Below are 11,148 nucleotides of genomic sequence, written 5' to 3' on the forward strand. Positions count from 1 at the left end.
TTTTTTTTTGCACACGTCTGCCCGTGTTTTCTTAAGGTTTCTCTACGGTCGCTTATTGATTCACCGTTTTTTTTTTTTTTTTTTGATTCTTCTTCTCTCCCTATCATTGCGAACTGGTAACACCGTGTGTACCGAATGCTCTTAAATGCGCATTATAAGAGTAAAGGAATGTAAAGAAGAATCTTAATAAATAAGGGAAAGAGAAAAAAAAAAGGAAAGAATGCTATTCTTCCTTATTTCGATTGTTATTGTTGTTGTTATTATTTTTTTTTTTTTGATCCTTCTTCTTGCGTGTATTCTTCTTCTTTCCTTGCTTTACTTTTACTCTTTTTTTTTTCGTTTAGTATTACTCCCTTGTAACGGGAGAACACAAGAAATAGAGAGGTATAGTGTTGTATAACCCCATATACATATATACATATACAAAGAGATAGAGAGAAATATAGAGATAGAATTGCTCTAGAGAGGTTGCCCAGTGACAACAAGAAAAAGGATAGATTCAGAGAGATTAAGAGTACAACCATACAAAAATAATAATAATAATAATAATAATAATAATAATAATAATAATAATAGATTGACAAGATTATATATATATCCATAAACGTATCCTTTTAAATGTCGTCACTAAAAGGAGCACCAAGTCTCAATCGGCCTCCACAAAAAGGTTTTTCGTACGATGCCTTTGATGATTTTGAGGATGAGGATGATGATTACATACCTCCCGTTAGCAATGAGCTCGAAGAGAAAAAGAAGAAAAAAAAAGAAAAAAAGGAAAAAAGAAAAGAAAAGGAGCGAAAACGAGAAAAGGCTAAAAAAAAAGAGGGGCAACATACATCTGATAGTGGAGGAGGAATGAGTAAACATTATAGTGGAGATACAACGAGTCAAGCAAGCCCTCGTACTGACAACAGTAAGAGAAAAGATGATGATGATGATGATGATTATGACTACGATTTTGATGAAGATATTGAGGATAATAATGCTATACAGTACTCAGATGACTTTGAAGATGACGTCATTCCCGAGGTTCCAAGTGTCCCAAGTGCTAATGTTGTAAAAGATCAACAACGTCTAAAGGAGGAGCAAGAACGACTTGATCGTATTGCGGAAGAAAAACTTCGAGCCGAGCGTGAAAAGCATGAGGAACAAATACGACGTTGGCAAGCAGAGCAAGAACGATCTGAGAAGGAGATGCAACGACAACAAGAACAACTCCGTCTACAAATGGAAGAATTAAAGCGTGCTCAGGAAGAAAAGATGAAGGAAATGGAGGCAGCAGCAGCAGCGGCGGCAGCAAAAGCAGCAGCAACAGCAGCAACGACAACAAAGGGAATGAAGAGTGGTGATGATCATGCGAATATGGCGGGTTCTCTGGTGGGTGAAGACCCGGAGGAGGGCCAACGTGGGGCGCTTTCTGGGGCTCAGCGTCGTCGTCTGCGTGAGCGAGAGCACGCCCTGCACCTGCGCCGGCTGGAGCAAGAAGAGGCGGCGCGTGGACTCTTCCAGCGGCTCGCGCAGGACGTGCGGGATGTCTTCCACGAGCTGAACCTCTCCGTTGTCGCGGCGGAGAAGGAGCGGCTGCTGCGGGACGAGCGCTACCGGCGGGGGCGGGAGGAACGGGACCGCCGCGAGGAGGCGGAGCGGGCGGAGCGCCTCGAAAAGGAGGCACGCGAGCGGGAGACGCGGGAGGCGCAGTTTTGGACCGCGATGGACGAACGCGAGAGGCGCTGGCAGGCAGCCGTCGAGGCGCGGGCCGCGAAGGACGACGAGGAGCGCGAGGGACGATGGCGCCGGGAGCGCGAAGATCGAGAGGCTCGACAACGCGCAGACGCAGAGGCCCGCGCAGAGACGGAGCGACACGAGCGGGAACGCCGACTGCGCGATGATACGCACGAACGTGAACGGGACCGTGCTGTACAGCAGGCACAGTTAGAGGATGCACGACGGCAGTATGAAGCACAGTTAGAAGAGGCTCGACGACAGTTTGAGTTTGACCGTGCGCACGCAGCTGAAATGCATCGTATGGAAATGGAAGCCATAGAAAAACGACACGCGGAATCATTGGGACAAAATGATAGGGTTCATATGCAGCAAATAGCATTATTAGAGACACATACAGGGAATGCTTCAAAGCTTGAAAAACTCATTGCACAGATGCATGAGGATATGGAAGCTACTAAAAAAATGAACGTAACGCTCACAGAGGAGCGTCTTGCTTTGCTACGACAAAAGGAACATTTGATTGATGAACAAAAGGCTCTTGTGGATTCTGTACTAGAAGAACTCAAGTATACCAAAGAAGAATTAGAAAAGGAGCGAGCACGTGTTGCTTCTTTATATGCAAAGTTTGATATTTCACTTTCAAATTTTACTAAAGAAGCGGCAGAAGAACGTCGACGTTCGCAAGAATCTCAAGCACACTATGAAACACTTCGACAACAACTTGAAAAGGATCGAAAAATGATGCTTTTTGAGATTGCTCAAGAACGTAAGGTTTTTGAACAACAATATGAAGATTTCATGGGAAAAAAATTACAAGCTATGGCAGAATTACAGGAAGAAAGGATGTCGATTGCTAGAGAACGTACAGAAGCTGCCATGTTACGAGAGCGTCGTAACAATGATGAAGCTGATGTACTTAAATCGCTTCGAGCTCACGAGGAGGCTTACGCAGCGAAGGTAGAAGGAATTGAAGAAGATCGAATAGCTATTAGTAACATGAAAATTGAGCAAAAACGTATGTGTGATGAGATTACGAAAGAACGTGAAGCTTTACGAAGAGAGCGTGAAGCCTTTGAGGCGGAAAAGGGTGATCTTCTCCGTCGCTTTGAGGAGGTACAACTTCGGGCAGTAGAGGCGAGTGCCGCACAGGAACGTATCCGTCATGAACTTGAGCTGCAGAACGCCGAGAAGGCCAAAATACGTGCCGAGACAGCTGCCAGACGTGTACAGGTACACACGGATCCTGTAGCTGTTGCAGGTGTGGCCTCACGACTGCAGATTGATCTCTCACGTCAGCGTGCTATTCTGAAACGTTTGGGTCATACATAATTTATGGCAGTCATTTGGAATCCAAATGAGTGGATTAAACAAAAAAATAAAAAAAAAAAGAGTTTTATAGACGAAAGTATGATAGTTCAACCATATATGTATAAATATCAATTTATATTGATATTATTATTATTATTATTATTATTATTATTATTATTATTATTTTGCTTACTTTTTGAGAGGGAGAAAAAAAAAAAAATAATAAGAAAGAAAAGCGTGCGGAGACTGTAATGAAAAAAGGGGGAAAGAAAAACACGTACAACCTCAACAGGTTAGTTATATCTTCACATTTCTATATTTCTCCATTTTCGTTATTTTTTTTTTCTCTTTCTGTCTCTCTCTCTCTCTCTCGTTTTTGCGGGCTTCTTTATTTTCATTATTTTTAAATTACTGTTTCTGATATATATATATATGTTTATTTTTGCTCCCTCATTTTTTTCCCCCCCCTTTTTGCCAGAATCAAAAAAAAAAAGAAAAAAAGCCTACTAGTTCAAGTGAGTAAGCCATGCTTCGCTATACAAGATGCATTACCAAAGGTCATGGAAAAACAATTCTTTTCGGTGGTGATGCAAGAGAGCGAATGCTTAATGGTATTGAACGTATCGCCACTGCTGTGGGTGTCACCCTTGGTCCTAAGGGACGTAATGTTATCATAAGACAACCATCAGGAGAACCGAAAATCACAAAAGATGGAGTAACAGTGGCACGATCTGTTGAATTTAATGATCAATTTGAAGATGTTGGTGCACGTCTCATTAGACAAGTAGCTAGTAAAACAAATGATGTTGCAGGAGATGGTACTACTACGGCTACTATTTTAGCTTGGAGTATTTTTGCAGAAGGTTATAAAAGTGTGGCTACAGGAGCTAATCCGATGGATCTCAAACGTGGTATCGATATTGCTGTTTCCGTTATTCTCAAGAGTCTTCAAAAACAAAAACGTTCTGTAAAAGATTTAGCAATGTTAGAGAATGTAGCAACCATTAGTGCTAATGGTGAACGTCCATTGGGAAAACTAATTGCAGCTGCTGTACAAGCAGTTGGAGTAAATGGTTACATATCTGTATTGGATGGGAATACCACTGCAACCGAGTGGAAACGATATGATGGTTGGAGTATTGAACAAGGTTTTATTTCCAGTGCACTTGTTACAGATACTGCAGAACTTAAGTGTCAACTAGATAATCCTTTGGTATTTATTACAGCTCAAAAGTTAGAGATTGTAGGAGATATTTTACGACTCTTAGAAACTGCTAAAAAAAGTGGTAGATCACTTGTTATTGTAGCTCCAGAATTTTCAGAATCTGTAATGCAAACCATCTATCATAACCATGTTCATAAGGTAGTATTATGTGGTGTAGTTTGTACTCATGAATTATCAGAGGAAGAATTACATGATCTCGCTTCTTGTTGCAGTTGTGTGGTTGAAAAAGTTTCCTCCATTAATCTTGTAGATGATGTTCATACTCTTCTTGGTCGTGCAGAGCGCATGGAACAGACAATGGATAGTACGATCATAGCTGGAGTCGCTGATACTGCACCACGTGTACGTCTCTTACAAGGTCGTTTAGATCGAGCCATGACTGAAGAGGCAAAAGAGAAATTACGTGAACGTATGTCAAAGTTAAATCGTACATTTGCTGTTATTCGCGTTGGTGGTCGCTCAGCGGTGGAAATCAGTGAGTCAAAGGATCGTGTGATTGATGCCCTGAATGCTTCTCGCAATGCTCTTTCTGATGGAATCGTAGCAGGTGGGGGTGCGGCACTTCTTCATGCCTCAAAGGAGTTAGATAAGATTTTGCAAAGTGATGATGAGATGGAGCAAGATCGGAGAACAGGAATTCTTATTGTACGTAATGCCGCGCGTTTACCAATGAAGCGAATTAGTGAAAATGCTGGTGAGGAAGGAGCTGTTACTGTAGAGAATGTTGCAGAATATGAAGATACTTGTATGGGATATGATGCCCAAAACGATCAATATGTGGATATGTTTGAAGCTGGTATTATTGATCCTGTTAAGGTTGTGACGTCTTGCGTAATCGATGCCTCCTCTGTAGCTGGCTTGATGATTACAACGGAAGCCAGTGTTTGTGACTTTACCGTGGAATAAAAAAGGGGAAAAAAAAGAACAAAGAAATCACATGAAAAGACGAAAACGAAAAGAAAAAAAAAGAAAAAAAGAAAACATTTAATGATAATAAGTAGCGGGAATTGTTGTTGTTGTGGTGGTGAGTGATATCGGCAGATATGAAGAAGCATAATCAAACCTAATGAATCAAGTTTTTGAGCAAGGTTGAACGAAAATTTGATTTAGTTAGAGATGCTTGATTCAGTCACAGTATTAAACTCTTTTTTTTTTTTTTAGATATATTGTTCTTATTATTTTTTTTTATTTTATTTTTTTATTTTTACTCATGTCCTCTAAGGTGGGCAATCAAGAAACAAAATGAAGCAAAATGAAAGTACATGCACTTTGTGAGAGAAAGTGGGTATTATTACTAATGGTATTAGTGTGGGGACGGCCGAATAGTGTTTTTTTTTTTTTCTTATTGTTCTTGTGTTTATCCTATTTCACGGATATCCAGCCTTCAAACTATCTTGTCTCCCCTCCTCCTCTATCTTATCTTTCTTTCTCTCTTTCTTCGTATATCTGTATCTCTCTCTCTCTGTGAGTGTGTGTGATAGAAGAAGTGGTGTAGGACGTCAATGCTGCGCCTATCGTGCCTGTGGCGTGCGATGGCGCCGGAGTTGCAGCTCGAGTACGTGCCGCTGCTCTTCACCCGCACGATTCTCGGCCCGCAGGGGGGATTCGCCGGCGAGGAGCGGCTCATCAAACTCGACTTGGCGAACAAATACATCGCCGACGGACACGCCGTAACGCCCACGGAAGAATTGCGGCGTGGACTGTGGTGTTATAATCCGGATACGAATCAACATGATTGTTTCGTGGAGCGCAATGAAGACTTTCTTGATTTCGCCGCCAGGAAACGACAGTGGTTAGATGTCTACTGGCGTGTGAACACAGGGTATTTACTCTTTGGTCGTCAGTCATGGGGACAAGGATTTCTTCTTAATTGCCCGCTGCGTAAACGTGATATTGCGCAGAAGTTGTGGGAACAGTATAAGGTCCGCGTGGATCCGCGGCTCATAGAGTTCCGAGAGAAGGACCGGCGAACAGGTATTCAGGAATTAGGGCATAATTGGTGTTGGCTGTATCTGCCTGGCGCAGAGGAGCTGGGTATTGAACGGGAAGTGTATGACAATAAGCGTGTAAAGGTACGAATACATGTGCGGAAAATGACATCCATGTATGCGCTTTATTGATTCAGAGCAAAAAAAAAAAAAAAACACAGGGAGGAGGAGGAGGAGGAGAAACAAACGAAAAAAAAAAAGGACGTTGAGAGAGAGAGAGAGAGATGAGAAAAGAGAAAGGAAAGAATAATTCTCCTTGTCGATGGAGTTGCGTTTCAGTGATTGTGTAGTTCTCTTCGTAAGAGTATGTTTCTTTAACGAAGATGTGTTTTGTTTCGTGTTATTCTGCTCTTTATTTATTCTGGAAACACTGCTTTCTGCAATTGGTAGCAGTGGTGGAGAGTTATGATATGATATTATGGCTTTACCAAGATATAATTAAAAGAATTTCTTGACTTCTTTCTTTTTTTTTCTTCTTGTCTTGCCATGTTGTTGACATATAAAGAAGAAATACTGTCATCTTTTCATTGATTTTTGAGCGTCGTATACAAAAGAGATAATAAATAAATAAATAAATAAAAAATCAAAAAAAAAAAGGGTTCAAGACACAATGCAAATGTTAAATAGAGTTCTAGGAAAAAGAACGTTGGTTCCTTTAGCGACACTTGTTGTGCCACGACGCAATTTTAGCGCAACACGTTTCGTAAGCGAAAAGTCAAACAAGACATCCATGGAACAAGAAGACAAGGAAGAGTTGGAGCGTGAACGTCAATTACGTGAACGCTTTTCAGAAAAAATACAAGAAGCCATGCCTCAGTATGGACAACAAGGATCAGGAAATTGTTATTCTGGTAATTGTGGTGCACAACCAACATCATCATCTGTACAATTTTTTCGTTTCTTGTTCTTTATGACCTCTCTGTTTATTCTTATGGCTTTTATGCAACTCTCAGACACAAACTCGCCCTTTAACATTATGCAAAATATTCCCTGGTGGCAGCTTCCTATATCCAGTGCAGCACATTTTGTGCTTATGCGTGCTCTTTTACCATTCAGGGAACAACGTCGTATAAAGGAAGAGTATGAAACTTCTGTTCAACTTAACCCAACACTTACACTTGATCAGTTTTTTACGCAGAGATACCCTACTATTTTTCAGGGCTATCGCACACAGCAACAGGAGGTGGTGGCTGCAGTTGCCGCCTGTATGGCTACAGCCAATGATTTGAGGTTTGCCAGATCGATATCACGTGCTGCGGGATCTGCCCGAGATGTAAGGGCATCTGTAGACAATATCATGGATGCTCTTAGGCGTGATTACCCACAGCTTTTTCAAAGTAGTGGTGGTGCTGTTCCACCACCTTCCCCGGTGTTGTAGAATGTGATATTATATATATATATATATATATCATCTCTAGACGTTGGAATGCAACGTAGTGTATGAAAAGTGAAATATTATCAAACCAGGAAAAGAAAAAGAAAAATTCATTTATATATATTTCTTTTCTTGGTTTTTGTTTTTTTTTTTTTTGTTTAATTTATACCTCTCATATAATCTCTTTATTTTTTTTTTCTTTTTTTTGTTCTTCTTCTGCCGTATGTATGCATATATGGTTTCTTTTTTTTTGCTATTATTCTTCTGTATTTTATTTATTTAGACGAGGGTGGTACTCTAACTGTTGCGGTTTTTTTTTTTTTTTTTTGGCCATCTAGGATGAGGTATCGTAATAATATTCCTCTTGAAGAGACGTGTAATAAAGAGAATGATGAAAAAAAGAAAGATCAGTGTACTCATGAATTACCACTTTTCCGCTGGCTAGATCCCCATAACCCTGCAAGGGCACGAAGACGTATTGGTGACATTTACTGGAGTGGATGGAGAACCTTTGTGTTGGGTTTTTTTCTTTCTGGTGTGGGACTAACACTTATTCTACTAGGAGCTGCTCTCTGGTTGTTTGTAGTGGACACTTCACGAGGGATTGCCTTATTCACAGTCGGGTGTATACTTAGTATTCCCGGTATATATAGTCTGGTGGTGTTGTGGTGTTATGTGTGCGGAGTAGAGGGGTACTCATACTCCCAGTTGCTTGATGGTTAACTACTCTTTTCTTCTCTTCTAGTGGTGTATGAATGGACGATTCTCTAATAAGAGTGGGAGGGAAGAAAATATTTAAGAAGTGTGTTTGTGTATATTTTGCTGTTTTAATAGTGAGGGTGGAGTTGATGATATTGGTATGGATAAAACATTTTGAGTAAAGTAATAATATCTCTCTTCTACATGTATATTATATATTGTTTTCTTTCTTTTTTTTTTTTTTGCTTTCATTACTAGTGTTCTTGCGTTTTTTCTTACTTTAATTAGACGAAAGAGAAAAAAAGAAAAAAAGAGTTTGACTTGCACTACAGAGGGTAGGAAAGTTAAGATTAGATTTATTCACATTCACTTTTTCCTATACATACACAATATATATATATATATATATATATATATATATATATATATATTGTATTCTATTCTCTTTGTTCATGGACAGTTCGATTACTGTTATTGACTTTGAGACATTCCTATCTGCATCTTTTCCACATCACAATAATTTATTTACGACTGAAATGGCTATTCGTGCCCTTGTCGAGTTTACAGGTCTCTCACAGTGGGAAGTCTCTCAGGTGGTGGATATGCAGCACGCAGAACATAGTTTAGATGAGATGCAAACATACGTCGGACGTTTGTTGGAAGTCAATCAAAGTTTATGTGAAGAAGGACGTCGAATGACGGAGATGTTGCCAACAAACTCTGAAACCTTATCACCATCTAAAAGACACATTTGGGGAAATGATGATTGTCCAAGTCCAGCACCTATTGAACCCAATACAGAATCTAATAAAAAGATATGCAAACAGTTTCGACAAAATGGAACATGTAACTTTGGTTCACGTTGTCTTTATCATCATTCAAAACCACTACAGGAACGTCGATATGATCTCCCTTCGGTGAAAACGTTACCTACACCTTCTCTAGGTATAATGAATCGTTGTGTAGAGGAATTGGAACAACTAAAGTTGTCTGATGAAAATCAAGAACAGAAATCAAGGTTTGTGAAGCGTGAAATGTTTGGGGCACTACCGTCATCTGGGAATAATTACTGTACACCTACGAAGAAAACGAAAACTCTTTTAAAAGGACCTGCAATGACAATGACAATGTCAAAAACAATAACAACAGTACAACAGGAGGAAAAACAGCCACAACAGCAGCACAATCATTATCAACAAGAACAAGTGGAACAGGTAGAACAACATCAACAGAAGGTTCTTGATGGGATAACATATCAGGCATTTGCTCCCGTGAATAATGTTGTTATGGTGCCATTATCACTTCCTAATGGAAATATTTACGGTTATGCACCATTTCCACTACATGTGGCATCTACCCATGTTGTTCTACAATAAACTTATGTTTATTTATATATTTATCACCACTTTTTTTTTTGCTTTTCTCACAAAATAACTTCCACTAATGAAGCGATGATGTCATCCTTCTTAGTTTGGGAGAATGGAGAAGGATGAGAGACCCACCTCAGTTTTAATTATTCTTAGATGCATATGCAGTTATTATTTTTTTTTTGTTTTTTGTCTATTTTTTTTTTTTTTTTCGTTTATTAAACAGATGTTAGTTGTAGTTGTGTTCGGGTAATGAAAGGTACAGAGCAATGGTTTTTTTTGTTTTTTGTTTTTGTTTTTTTTATTTTTATTTTTGGTTTTAAACAAAAAAATAAAAAAAATCTGAGAAAAACACTTTTATATATTTACTTCTTATGATATTGATGGGGAATATAATTAAGATCAAGATTCTTGCTAAATTTTTATAATAACTTTACCAGTATACTTTCTCTTTTCCTCTCTCTCTCTTTCTCTCTCTATGTAAATGTGATTCTTCCCCTGATATGTTTCATGTGTTCCTTTCCTTTCTTTTTTTCTTTCTTGTTTCTTATTATATTGATATTGCAGTACTAGTAGTACTAGTAATAGTATTAGTGGTATTAGTATTTATTATTAGTAGTAGTGGTGGCAGCTATGCTGCGGGGAACCGGCCGATGTCTCTTTTCAACCTTCGCGATGAACCCCGAGACCGCCACCGCCCCGCACGGCCCGCCGCGTGGTCTCATCAACCGTTATGTTTCCATGGGACTTCCACCGTGGGCTGCGTGGTGTAATAAAGTCAACCGCTACTCCATCTACCGCATGAGTGGAGTCGCTCCACGTACTTTTCTGCCTAAACCTGCACAAGAAATGGATGTGATTTGGTTAAATGAGCGAGTGCGGGAGAGGGTGCGGACTTCACGCGAGGTACAGAATGTCTACCGTCAACTGAAGTATCCATATGTGAAGACAGGTATTCACTATAGTGATGTGTTGAACCACTGGGTACAACTCCCAATGGTGGAGGCGGCCATGTTTGAAATTGAGAAGGATGGTGGCTTTGATAATTTTATTTTAAAGCGCTCTGGACCTGAATTACGCTCTACCTACGGTGAACGCATTCGTCGACACATTTTAGTGCGTCAGAAGGAAATTCAGAAGAATTTTGTTTTGGATCAACAGGCGAAGAAACTTGCAGATGTCATTCGTGAAGAAATACTCCCTTTAAAAGATGAGAAGGCAGCAGAAAAAGTGTTGGAAAAGTATGGAATTGAAAAGGAGCAGTTTCTACGGGAAATGGCACGTATCATTGTGGAGCAGAGGAGAAGCTCAAGTGCACTGGCAGTAACAGCAGAAGCCTCACCTTGATACCCCCAAAGGAATTGGTAAAAGAAAGAAAGAAGAAAAAAATATGAACAAAAACATTGAAAGAACGAAAAAAAAAAAAAAAAAAAAAAAAAAAAAAAAAAAAAAAAAAAAAAA

General features: G+C 39.6%; 7 protein-coding genes across 7 annotated transcripts; all 7 read left to right on the forward strand.

Moving 5' to 3' along the window:
* Positions 1-618: 618 nt before the first annotated feature.
* Positions 619-3,054, forward strand: TM35_000072100 (trichohyalin; the record flags this gene model as incomplete). The annotated part of the gene is made up of 1 exon (XM_029023656.1): positions 619-3,054. One exon carries the CDS (start codon positions 619-621, stop codon positions 3,052-3,054), a length of 2,436 nt encoding a protein of 811 aa, XP_028884852.1.
* A 505-nt stretch (positions 3,055-3,559) lies between these two features.
* TM35_000072110 (putative chaperonin HSP60/CNP60) lies at positions 3,560-5,164 on the forward strand (the record flags this gene model as incomplete). The annotated part of the gene is made up of 1 exon (XM_029023657.1): positions 3,560-5,164. One exon carries the CDS (start codon positions 3,560-3,562, stop codon positions 5,162-5,164), a length of 1,605 nt encoding a protein of 534 aa, XP_028884853.1.
* Positions 5,165-5,760: 596 nt separating this feature from the next.
* Positions 5,761-6,378, forward strand: TM35_000072120 (uncharacterized protein; the record flags this gene model as incomplete). The annotated part of the gene is made up of 1 exon (XM_029023658.1): positions 5,761-6,378. The coding sequence occupies one exon, from the start codon at positions 5,761-5,763 to the stop codon at positions 6,376-6,378; it is 618 nt and encodes a 205-aa protein (XP_028884854.1).
* A 478-nt stretch (positions 6,379-6,856) lies between these two features.
* On the forward strand, positions 6,857-7,624 carry TM35_000072130 (uncharacterized protein; the record flags this gene model as incomplete). The annotated part of the gene is made up of 1 exon (XM_029023659.1): positions 6,857-7,624. One exon carries the CDS (start codon positions 6,857-6,859, stop codon positions 7,622-7,624), a length of 768 nt encoding a protein of 255 aa, XP_028884855.1.
* Positions 7,625-7,960: 336 nt separating this feature from the next.
* On the forward strand, positions 7,961-8,344 carry TM35_000072140 (uncharacterized protein; the record flags this gene model as incomplete). The annotated part of the gene is made up of 1 exon (XM_029023660.1): positions 7,961-8,344. The coding sequence occupies one exon, from the start codon at positions 7,961-7,963 to the stop codon at positions 8,342-8,344; it is 384 nt and encodes a 127-aa protein (XP_028884856.1).
* Positions 8,345-8,772: 428 nt separating this feature from the next.
* TM35_000072150 (uncharacterized protein) lies at positions 8,773-9,696 on the forward strand (the record flags this gene model as incomplete). The annotated part of the gene is made up of 1 exon (XM_029023661.1): positions 8,773-9,696. The coding sequence occupies one exon, from the start codon at positions 8,773-8,775 to the stop codon at positions 9,694-9,696; it is 924 nt and encodes a 307-aa protein (XP_028884857.1).
* Positions 9,697-10,320: 624 nt separating this feature from the next.
* TM35_000072160 (39S ribosomal protein L28) lies at positions 10,321-11,034 on the forward strand (the record flags this gene model as incomplete). The annotated part of the gene is made up of 1 exon (XM_029023662.1): positions 10,321-11,034. One exon carries the CDS (start codon positions 10,321-10,323, stop codon positions 11,032-11,034), a length of 714 nt encoding a protein of 237 aa, XP_028884858.1.
* Between the last annotated feature and the right edge of the window lie 114 nt (positions 11,035-11,148).

The sequence above is a fragment of the Trypanosoma theileri genome (genome assembly GCF_002087225.1).
Source record: "Trypanosoma theileri isolate Edinburgh chromosome Unknown TM35_Tth_7_V1, whole genome shotgun sequence".
Taxonomy (NCBI): Eukaryota; Euglenozoa; class Kinetoplastea; order Trypanosomatida; family Trypanosomatidae; genus Trypanosoma; species Trypanosoma theileri.